Consider the following 12,096-nt stretch of genomic DNA (forward strand, 5'->3'; position numbering starts at 1 on the left):
ACTGTTTTATGTTTTGTGTAGAAACTATATGGCAACATTTTTTTTTTTAATATTATGAAACTCTGAAACCAAGGAAGCATTTTGTGTGTGTGTGTGTTTAATGAAGCTTCATCTAAGTCATTTTATAGGCTTGAATTCTTGTGTGTAAGTTTGTAGTCACTAAGTGGCAATATAGCTCCTGCTTCTACTATATTTTAATATGTAGGTTATTTGTAATAAGGTTAGTTTGATCAAAAAGATCTTTAAAAGTAGACGATGTGAAATATGTTTGCTTCAGAATGAACCAAATATAAGAGGGTACATAAACTTCATGACTAGCAAACTGGGGGAGGATAATCTAATCTCTCAGAAGCTGGCATGTTCTGTTGTTTGTTAATAAACAGTTATCTAGAGTGCTAACACTGCTGCAGAGGGGAAAGGACAAGGTCGGTCCCTGAGAGTAACTGGATGCTCCTTACTTTGTTCAAGGAAAGCTTTTATAATGTTTTCCGGGTATGCCTTTTTTTAGTTGGTATTCTGTTTTAAAGTGCAGCCTTTCAAGTGAACGGGTTACATGTAGCATAAGCTTTGACACGGCCAAACAAGTTAAACAGCTACCTTTATTTACAGCTGCAGGACTAGGATTAGATCTCTTCCAGAAAGAAAATTTGATTAATGACTTTTCTAGAGTGGGGACAACTGCAGACTTTTCTTTCGCAGAGCGTGAAATGTGCCTCTTCCTGCCGAGGGGCCTCGTCCTAGCCGCGGCTCCCGGGGCGACTTCCAGCCTCAGGTGTCCCCTTAGGCTGCGGGCCGCGGCCGCTCTCCGGGGCGGGCGTCCGGGACTTCCTGTCTGGGCGCGGGGCGGAAGGATCGCGTTGCCAGCCGAGGCGGCCACCGCCGCCGCCCCTGCCGTTAGGTGGTGGGGTTTCTCAGCCCGGCGGCGGGAGGCGGGCCGGCCTCGGCTTCCTGTCGGAGGACGCGCAAGGATCCGGGCGTCTGAGTGTGCGAGTGCGTGAGTGTGTGTCGGCCACACGGCGTGTGTCTCCGGCCGCGGGTTCCGCCTCCTCCCCTGCCGCCGCTGCTCACGGTGTAAGTCAATGTGAAGCAGCAGCTCCAGCCCCGGGATAAACATGGCGACGTCTCTGCATGAGGGACCCACGAACCAGCTGGATCTGCTCATCCGGGCTGGTAAGGACAGGGGAACTTTCCTCCGGTGCATCAGTGGAGCAGGAGAGGGGGTGCACAGGAGGCGGGGTGGCTCCCCTGTAGCGGTCAGTGCAGGGGGGACCATGTCCATCAGTCACTGGGGCGGCCGGGGGAAAGGGGGGTAGTGAATGAAGTAATGGAGGCGACGAATCAGGAAGTGATCACCTTGGAGAGTAACCTGCCTCGAATCCGGCGCTGTCGCTTCAGGGTGGGTTTGTGGAGCAGCGGTGGCAGCTGCCGGGCGGAGCGCTGGCAGCGGGTGCCGGGGAACGGAACCGCAGTTAAGTTGGGGACTCGGGGGCGGACGAGTTGTGCGCTTCACCCCAGTTGCTGAGGAACCAGGAAGTGAGTGAGGCTGTTGTCTCCCGGCAGCGCTTGCCACGCTGTCTGACCCGAGAGGCCGCTACTGCCCGCGGTCGGGGGCGGCCGGCTTCTCGGGTGGACGCTCGCCACTCCCGCCCCGTCCTTCTTTCAGACTTGGTCCACAAACCCTCGACTTCCGCATAGACGAGGCAGCCCCGGGCCATGTCCGGTAGATCGATACGCGCCAAAAAAAAAAAAAAAAAAAAACTGACCCTCGTCCTCACATCTCCACCTTGTGCGGTCTCAGGAGTAACGGTTCTGGAAAGGGTCACTTAACGTGGAGCGGCCCGGGGTGGTGTTTCTCTCAAGGGCCCGCCTCCCTTTCCTCGTTTAGTGGGCGGCAGTGGAGAAGTAGGTTTATGCCCCTTCCCTCGTGGGTTGTTTTTTTTTACGGGGGGAGAATGGAAAAGACACGGAATGTATTTTGTACCCCTGCCCCGGAGCGTTGGGGAGTCAGAGAAGAACGTTTATTTTGGTAAACAGTGGGTGAAGGTGGGGCGGGCGGGAGGGAGTCTTGGCCCTAGGGAAGTCTCCGCCAGGAATTGCCCCCCTTACCCCTCCCCCCCAGGCCTCCCACCTTAGCGGAAGCGCCTCGGAGAGGACAGAACGGACGGGATTGACAGGCCTCTGGTTCCAATCTGCTCGCTGAGTTGTTCCAAATAAGAACGTTGCTTTCTGGGGGCGGGACTCCGGGCCCGCGCTGGGCCAATGAAGATTGGGCGGGAGTGAAGCTGACAATGTACGCATGGAATTGGAGGGAAGAGGAGTGTAAACACGGAAGTGGCCGCGGGGGTGGGGGATGTGCAGCGCCACTGCTGCAGCGGAAGGGCACGGACTTAAGTTACATAGAAAAAGCAGCTTTACTTAATAGCAGACAGCGCAGTGAGAGTCCTGAATAGGCGTAGCAGTGCTTGAGTACGATTTACTTACTGTAGTGAACATAAATGTTCCTTTCCCTGGGTTCTGTTTCATATCGCCATCGATGGGAACTGGAAGATGGGGAATAGTCATCGAAGAGCATTGCTGTGAAAGGTCTTACCGTCTGTTTTCCATCCATTGTTTTTAGGCAGTGAAGTTAGTAGTTTGGGGAAACTCTGTTTCAATTCGATTGGGAGAAATCATAAATGTATATTTAACAGAACTTAATCTTTAAAATGTAACACTGCACAGTCCCAAAGAAAAATCACAGTGAGTAGTGATGAAAGCACATTTGACAGTTATTTTCTGATTAGAGAAAGATCTTAAATATTAGTGAAAAAGGGGCAGAGTACAATGAGAACTTGGTCCCTTTGTGTAAGTTCGGTCTATTAATACTGTGTGAATTAAGGGATAGAATTTTTGGCTTTATATTATTGGTACTAACAATACTTTTGTTTAGGTCTGTCATGTTGAGCATGTACCTTTTCAGAAACGTTCCTAGTGGTTAGGAGAACTTTAGGATAGCCCATGCAGTAAGAATTTTTAAAAATACTGTGAAGATAAGAGGGCTTAATTTTGCCAAGAGAAGATCCTTTTTATAAGCTTTTGGCATTATCAAAACCGAATGTGATCTGTAGGTATTTTGCTAGGAGTGGATACGTACAGATAGTCTACAGTTTTAAAAATACAAAAGTTTATCTTCTTTTGACGAGATTTTTTTTTAAGTGAAATGCTGTTTTCCAGTTCTGCTGCATTTCACAAGTATATACAAATCTTACAATTGAAGTTTGTGATAATAGTGTTCTGTGAAGAATACATTTTAATACAATTGTTTTCAAATATTTCCTCAGTCATGTTCATGTACTCTGAAATTCCTTTATAAATAGAAGGAAATTTGAGACAGGTTTGCAAGTTTATCCAAGGTTTATTCATTAAAAAAGTTGGGGAGGAAATGTGACCTGGAAAATGAAGAATCATGGATCTAAATTTTTATTGCTGCCAGTTTCCAATGATGTTGGGAGAGTAATGTTAAAAGGGTTTGTATTTGTAAATGGACATAATGATACTTTTATTCCCTTGAGCGAAGTCATCAAATGTTAGAATTATTCCTCACAAAGGTTTACAGTCTAATTGAGACAAGTGACAATCTATATAATACATAAATGTTAAATTTAATTAAAGTCATTGCTGTATGGGTTTATGATAAGTGTAGAATAGAATAACTGATAGTAAGGAAAACTTTTAGAGGAGATAAGCTTTAAACTGAATATTATTAGCATAACTGTTGTTTCTAAGTAGGTACAAAGCACTTAGAATTACCACTATTGTTATATGTTAAGATGTTAGAGGATATATTTTTGCTTTTATTTTCCTCCTTTAGAGACTTAACTGTCAACTTTAGCTATCAACTTCAGCTTTAGTTATCAGTGTTTATGTTGTCAGAGGTGTTTGAATGAAGAATGAAGTAAATATAAATACACTTGTTTATTAAAAATAACTTTCATTTTAACATACAAAATACTTCTTTGTGGTAGAGACTTGACATACTTTATTAAAAACTTTCACTGGCAACATGATATATGAGAAAGAGCCTTGACCTTGAGGTCAGGAGATAAGAATCTTCATCCAGCTGTCCCTAAACTGCTTTAAAGCTTCATTTTCTGTAAGAGAACAGGATTGACTAGGTGATCTCTACTAACTTTTAAAGCTCTAAAACTATAGGCAGCTCAGATATATTTAATGGAAAGTGAAGGTTCTCATTTTCTTGGATTTATTTACATCTTGTGAGTGAATTTGTCTAAGGTCATTATGTAATGGCGAGGTTAACTTCTTTCACCAATCTTTGTAAGTGTCTGTATGTTGAATAAGACACAAGATATAGTTTATTTAATAATTTAGACCCATGTTTAGTCTGTAAGGAAAAATAAATATTCCTTAATATTTATGCAAAAGTGTTTTGTACATGTGGTCTGTGTTTTTTGAAGACTTCAAGTTTAAAATATTCTCCCTTATTATCAAGTACATGCTTTCCTTGACTTTTTTTTTTCATCTTTTTTTGAGAAATTGAAAATTGGGAAAGTGGAGAATTAGAGAATTGAGAAATAGGGTAACCAAAAGTATTGTTCTGCTTTGAGTTATTGAAGGGAAGGGGGAAGGGGGAAATTTTTCTGGAAATGCAGCCTAAGTATTTTCCCGGACAGAACAAATCTGTCTAGTTTGTCAAAATTAATCATGAAATTTGAACTTGAAAATCTAATTTATTATAAACAGGAATACCAAGTATCAACCTTGAAAAGATCATTAATTTGAAAAAAAAATTTAGCAGGCAGTGAAAAGATGAGGGCCTGTGTTGAAATAAAATTGGAAGAATGGCATTAATTTTTAAAAAATTTATTTGAAAATGTGTTTAAGAAATTACTCTTCAGAATTCATTGCAGCATTAGTACTAAAATTCATAAAAAAATGAGTTAAAGAGTAAGTTATCAATATGTAAATAGTCATTCCAGGTAGTTCACCATCAGTTTCCTTTAGGGACAAATTTAACTGGTGGAAAGGGGCAGGCAGGAGAGTGTTTCTGATTTTTGAAAAGTTAAAAAAACTTCATGTGCAAGTAAGTTGACAAAATACTATTGTACTTATGGAAATGGAATTATAATTTTTTGTCCACACATTGGTTTTATGTTTAGAAGCTAAAACTTACAGAAGTAAGAGGTAGAATTTGGGTGTTCTTAATTATGTTTGATACTAAATTACACCTGTGGTTCTTAAAAACTGAAATTCCTGGGAGTCCCCCCAGACTCTTTCAGGGGAGTCTGTGGAATCAAGTTATTTTCATGATAACGCTAAGACATATGCCTTTTCACTTTTACGAATGTTCACGGGAGTTTTCTAGAGGCTACATGGCTGGATGTAACAGATGAAATGAAGAAGCAAGTATGAGAGCCCCAGTGTTTTCTACTATGTATTAAAAAGATTTGCAGAAATGTGAACTAAACTACTCTTTAAATTTTTGTTTTTAAGAAAAAGTTACTTTTTATAAAAGTAAAAGTTTTAGTTTTAATTTCAAATAGGATAAATATCTAAACATGAGACTTATATAAGCAAAAGTGTAAAAAGATTCTTTGACCAAAGATGTTTGCAAATAGCTGTACTATAGTTTAATTAATCTACACTTTCAGTACCATAGCGACTAGCCTTTTTTGGCGATTGAGTATTTGAAATGCGATGGATAAACCAAATTTTTAATTTTTTTCAAACATAAAAACTAACAGTAGAAAACTTCTTGACCATGTAAATTTCTTTTACATGTTGAAAAGACAGTGGTTTTGAATATACTGGGTTATATGGGTTATATGGGTTAAGTCAAAGGTACTAATTTCACTTTCCACTAACTTTTCTCAGTGGGGCTGCTGGACATTTAAAAATTACATGTGGCTCTTGTTATCAGACAGCTCTACTTTAGAAAATTATTTTATTCTCTTTCCGTTCTTAACCTTATAATGAAGCTGTAGAAAGTCAAAGGGGCACAGGTAAAGATGGAGACCTTTACCTTTCCTCCTTTTCAGTGTGTTCATTTGTGTTCTTTACTCATCTGTTACTGTTACAGTCCTGGGACTTCAGAGAATAAGCTGTGGTAAGTCAGGTGTGGTAGTTGAGTGATGGCCTTGTAAATACTAGTTTATGGTCTTGTAGGGGAATACCACTATCACCTAATGAAGTGTTTTCTAATTTTTCCTATGGCTGTCAAATTGCTGTTAATTTTTATTTTTGACTTTTAAAAACATTGTTATGAGCTAAGTCTATTGCCAGCATTCTCTTCTGCAAAGCTGAGAGGTATGTCTCTTGTCAGACTTAATTACCAAGTTTGGTATTTAGTAACAGCTGTTGAGTGAGTCTGGAATCATCCACCATACAAACACCAGTTGATTAGAAAGCTAGAAATGGAACAAGACTCTTAGCAATAGTAAAGGAAGGCATAAGCAAACTTAATTTTGACACTGATCAAAATAGTTTTGAAATTTATTTGATACATTTAGTTTTTCAAGGAATGTTGACCAGCAACCTAACTACTAGTGGTAACTAGTTGATGATATGCCTGTCAGATAACTTTTTGCTTCATTGCTTCTATTTTTAAAATGAGTTTTTTTAACTCCCATAAATTTAATACATAGGCCTAGAAAAACACCAGTAAATCAAGTTTTAAGAAAGAGATAATAATTCTCAGCTGTCACTTGTAAGTTTGCTTACTTTGATGGCACAACACTTTTATTTACCTTAAGAATTGTGCAGAATTTTAGTTGTATTTGAATTATTATTTAGTTATATTTGTATTGAATTCAAATTGTATTTGAATTACTGATAAGAATAAAATAATATTGAAAAGTTTTCAATTATTACGGAAACTTGAATAGGAAAAATATTTCTTAAATTTATGTTACCAAAACTACTTGTTGACTTATGTCAACAAGAGAAGAGTAAAGGAGATAGTGTTCTCTTTTAACAAAATGGATTAAGTATTCATGGAAACTGTCAAATTATTTTGCATCTTTGTTTTGAAATATTTTACTCCTATTTATCTTTTCGATAGTTTCTGAACTACTTGTATAAGCTTCATGAGGCCAGAGATCTTTCCACACTTGTATCTCAGGTTTGTAGCACAGGGTAGATCCTAAACAACCATTTATTGACTGTACATAGCAGAGTATAAGATCTGATCATTAGTTCATAGAGAATTTATGCATTTTTAATATTCTCATCCTAAATTTAAAGTATAAATGTGTTAATATTCTTCTTAATTTGTATGTTTTTTCTTTGTTTTACCATGTACATGTACGATATTTTAGAGAAATAATATTTTGAACTTAGAAAGGGGAGGTTGAGGTTGGAAATAAGAGCTAGGAAATTTTCACTGACATAACTAACATGAAATCATGGTTTTGAAAATATACCTCAAGCTATGTAGGAATTTGGGGCAGCATAATATGTAACTGTTGGGAAATTTTGTTTATAACTTAAAACATTAAAATATCTGGTAAGATTCTATTGATGTATTATTATCAAATACTCAGAGCTCTAACTTTAATATGGTAGAGTTTTAGGGTGTGTCTTAATACAATTACATAAGGAATTAGTTTACCCAGGGTAGTTTATTAATAGCACCTCAGACAACAGCTAAATTGCAACACAAGCAGACTTTAAAGAGAATAAAGTTCTTAGAATAAACTTTAAAACCCTGAAACTGCTTCCCAAGGTTCTTTAGTGCACATGAGTATTGTAGGGAGGTAATTTGAAAAAAAAAAAATACTTGAGAATGGTAATACATTTTGTACTTACTAATAGTAAGTGTCTTAAAGTTGAGCTAGAAGGACTGATTGAATCCTCTGCTTCAGTGAAGCTGCAGATAAGAGTAAGCAGGGTCACCTAAAGATAGATTTACTTAGAGGTTTGGCTGCCTCTCTGGAACTGTTTAGCTTTGAGCAGATTTCCATAAATGGAAAGAGCAACTGGAGAGACTCGGTACCTTGGTTGAGAGTGTGGATGATGTGCAACAGGTGGTAAAGCAGTCAGTGGATTTTTTATAAATGTTCTCCAAATGACTGGTGTTTAAGGCTGAGGCCTTAGCACTTGGTGAATTTTGAAACTAAGTGAAAAAATCTTTTTCAATTAAAAGTTTACTAGAAATAATTTGAAAAGATGCATATCTTTAGTGTGTAGAACTTGTGAATATATAATGGTTTTATGAAATTTGTATATTTCTTTTAGTCCTTGAAAGGACATCTTGAGAAAGAGCTATCAAATTAGAAACTGTTAAACATATTTGTGTTTCAGATCCTCTTACAAAGTAGAATTTCAGTATTTCAAATCAGGATGTGAAATTAATATATCATTAGGATAATGAGTTTGTGCTGGATTGCTACTTTTCCTGTAAGGTCTCTCGGTTGTCCTTAACTTTAATAAATAAAAGAAATACTTACATACCTACTATATGAAGAATCTATCTATGTTAGGAACTATAACAGATATAAAGGTGATTAAGACAGGCCTCCCTTGGACTTCCTTGGCAGTCAGTGGTTAAGGCTCCACGCTTCCACTGCAGGGGGTATGGGTTTGATCCCTGGTCTAGGAACTAAGATCCTGCATGCCATGCCATGTGGCTAAAAAAGTTGGGGGGGTGGGTGCGGAGCCAGCCCTCCCTGATCTCATGGAGCTTATAATCACATAGAAATGATAAGAAATTATCACCATTTATTAAATTCTTAAGGAAATCACTGCATCTAATTCTCAAAACTATATGAGGTAAGTAATATTGCTATTTAGTGAAAGAGGAAACTGGGCCATACAAGGATTTAAATTACTGGCCTTAGGTTACAGAAATAAGTGTCAGAAACTAAAACCAAAGCTTTTTCACAAATAATTTAACCAGCAAAGCATAAAGTAAGTGTTAGAGAACTTACAAAAGGTGGTAGAATTAGGAAAGGCTTCATGAAGGCTGGGGTTGGGGGGGGGGATAGGAACACTCTCTTTTGTCTTTCTAAATTTCTTGGGTGAAACCCAGCAAAAGCCAGTGAAATCTTGAAGAAGAAAGCAGATAATTATGAAGAAAATTTCTAAGTTCTCTGGTGCACTCACCAAGAGGGTTTGTAAGAATTGAACTAATTCATTAAAGTAATTTAGAAATATGAGTCTCTGACTGATTCTGGTAGGTGTTAACCCCCGGTTTTAGTAGCAATATGTTAAAATTACAATAGACTTCATAGGATTGTTAATCTACAGCTATCCCCCCCCACACACCTCAAGTTAGTTTTGGCCTAAAATTGATACAGAGTTCAAATTTCAAGAGTCTATCTTTGTTTTCCTTTGGATAAGATTCAGAAATTTCTAATTAATCTCAATAGTTGCTGAATGAATCAACATTCATTTTATAAATGGCAGGTTTGTTTTAGTTTTTAAATTATTTCTGTAATTTGTATAGACTAATATGTATTAATGGCTTATTTAGCGTTATGAACTAAACATGAGCATTTAGTTCAGTAATGTGTTCAATGCATTTTTATTGAGTGGAACTTATTTTCCCTCCAGTGGAAGCATCAGTTCATAGCAGTAATGCACACTGTACAGATAAGACAATTGAAGCTGCTGAAGCCCTGCTTCATATGGAATCTCCTACCTGCTTGAGAGATTCAAGAAGCCCTGGTATGTGAACTGTTCTTTATTATATTAAAGATATACCATTTCATGTATCTAGAATAAAAATTTTTTTTTAATCCAAGGGAAGTGTTGTTCTCAAAGTCTATTGTACATAAATATCTATGACAGCAGTAACTGGTCTTTACCTGTCAATGTTCACAAGTCTTAAATCCTTTAAATACTTAATTTTCAAAATAATTGAATCAGAAGATGCCCACTGTAGACAGATAAATGTCAAATTGCTGTTCCTACTGTTGTGTCTCATTTCCTTAACTTTGGGTAAATAAGAAACTTTAAGAGCATGGCTGGAGAATGGCTGATGGGAGCTGTTGCCACCCATGGCCACATCGAGTCCTTCCTTCAGTGATAACGGGCAGTAGTTCTGGGACCACTCCCTGGAAGAGACAGGAGGCAGTGTCCACCTCTCTTCACACTCCCTTCAGGCTTCAGGTTTTCCATTGGTTTTGGTCTCTTTTTACAGATTGCCTTTGAGAATCTTTTTGTCCCTAATTTTAATGTCCAAATGTTAATTTGACGTAATACGGTAAGATTGACCCTTCTTTTAGGGATTTACAGTAAATACTAAGATCAACTGTACTTTTTAATTAGAGTAGTAATCCTGTGTGTTATTCAGGAATATGAGAAGAAAATTAGTGCACATTGGTCAGTGTATTAATCTATAGTAGTATGTGTTAATTGAAATGGAAATGTCATATCCTAGTTACTCAGGCACATTGAAAGGAAGCCAGAGTAACATTATTGTACGTAATAGAATACTAAAAATATGTATGCGCCATTTCAGTGACCCAAAATATTAGGGACTGTTCTGTTACATAAAAGATTGAAAGATGATATTCATTTGGCTGTAATGAGCAGGTTTTCTTTTCATATTTAAAATGAACTGTAGGAACTTCCCTAGTGCTCCAGTCAGTGGTTAAGACTCAGCCTTCCAATACAGAAGGTGCAGGTTTGATCCTGGTGGGCAAACTTAAGATCCCACATGCCTTGGGGTGCAGCCAAAAGTTATTTTAAAAAAAAAAGAGAGAGAGAGCCATAAGTGATTACTTTCACTGAATACACTTTCATTATTTTAATGTTATACCAGGTGTATGTTTTACCTTGTTAGGTAAATATTAGAGATACTTATTCTCTTGTTAGAGATAAATATTCTCTTGTTAGAGAATAATGATGAGTAAGTAGAAGGAAAATAATTATTAACTCACTGTTATACTGTTCTATTTTCAACTGTTTTCCCAGTTGTCAAAATGATACAGTCTTTTACAGTGAACTTGAAAGTACCTAAAGTGTGAAGCAAGAGGGTTGACTCTCATGATCTCCCTCTTTACCCCGAAGATTAACATTTCCTTCAGGTCGAGTTTCTTTGCATCTATTTACTTACATACTTTAGATCATATCGTATATTCAACAAATTAGCCTCAAGTTCTTACCCTGCTTTGATGAATTCTTAGTAACCTCACCTTTGTTAAAAATTGAATTGTCCATGCTAAGAGGCATTAATAGGGGTGGGAAATTTTAATTTTTCAACTTTTTTTTATAGTGGAAGTGTTTGTCCCTCCTTGTGTATCAACTCCAGAATTTATCCATGCTGCTATGAGGCCAGATGTCATTACAGAAACTGTAGTGGAGGTGTCAACTGAAGAATCTGAACCAATGGATACCTCTCCTATTCCTACATCACCAGATAGCCATGAACCAATGAAAAAGAAAAAAGGTAGGGTGTATTTATAAATTTCTGGGAAATTGGGTGAAATATTTTGTAGTATCTTTTTTCTCCATCAAGGGAGATGGGAAATATATGCTATATTTATGATCAATGTTATACTGATTAGATATTCTCAAAAAATTGAGATTTTTAATTGTGTCTTTTAACATGTTCATAGAGTTTAAAGGAGTTAGTAGTTGAGCCCTAAAAGTAGTTGCCCCAAAATGAGATTATAGTAAGAGCTTGATACACCAAAGGGGTCCATGGGGTTGCAAAGAGTCAGACATGACTGACCGACTGAACAACACAGAAGGAAGATCAGGGAGTCATTGCACATTTTTCTACTTCCTGATCCTTTTAGGTACTTGGTAACTTAAAAGTATTCTTGACTCTGTTTTTCATAACCTTATCTTCCTACTCTTTTGTGGGCATTAAAATAAAAAGCCCAATTTTCTTCCCCACTATCTTTGGCCTTAAAACATCAAGATTGCCCATAGGGAATTCTGAGGAGACTAAACTCACCATTGGGTAAAGAGCATTTCCACTTACTCTTTGACTCCTGCTGAAACCTGTGTTCATCTGATCCTGGGGGTTGGGGGGGTGGGGTGAACACAATGCTCCAGTCCATCTCCAGCATCCTGAGTGGGTTCTTTTTTTCTGTTTGAATCAAAGGTAAAATTTGAAAGAAGTGAAATTCTGTGTAAATGGGTACTCAC

The 12,096-nt window shown here is 37.8% G+C and overlaps 1 protein-coding gene across 48 annotated transcripts in view; it reads left to right on the forward strand.

Annotated features, from left to right (window-relative positions):
- Positions 1 to 12,096, forward strand: part of ELF2 (E74 like ETS transcription factor 2) — a 99,319-nt gene that overhangs the window by 78,749 nt on the left and 8,474 nt on the right. For 23 of the 48 annotated variants that reach the window (XM_086346675.1, XM_086346688.1, XM_086346674.1 and 20 more), the window contains 2 exons: positions 9,550 to 9,663; positions 11,216 to 11,389. In XM_086346675.1, the coding sequence (XP_086202801.1) occupies positions 9,624 to 9,663; positions 11,216 to 11,389 (214 nt within the window). In that variant the 5' untranslated portion in view covers positions 9,550 to 9,623. Of the gene's footprint in view, positions 1 to 428; positions 1,171 to 2,284; positions 2,584 to 9,549; positions 9,664 to 11,215; positions 11,390 to 12,096 lie in introns of those variants that run through there. The other 25 variants (XM_086346682.1, XM_086346693.1, XM_086346655.1 and 22 more) reach the window with 5 other exon arrangements.

Source organism: Bos grunniens, chromosome 17 (genome assembly GCF_055505025.1).
Source record: "Bos grunniens cultivar Pamir isolate PY7600 chromosome 17, Bosgru_T2T1.0, whole genome shotgun sequence".
NCBI classification, from domain to species: Eukaryota; Metazoa; Chordata; class Mammalia; order Artiodactyla; family Bovidae; genus Bos; species Bos grunniens.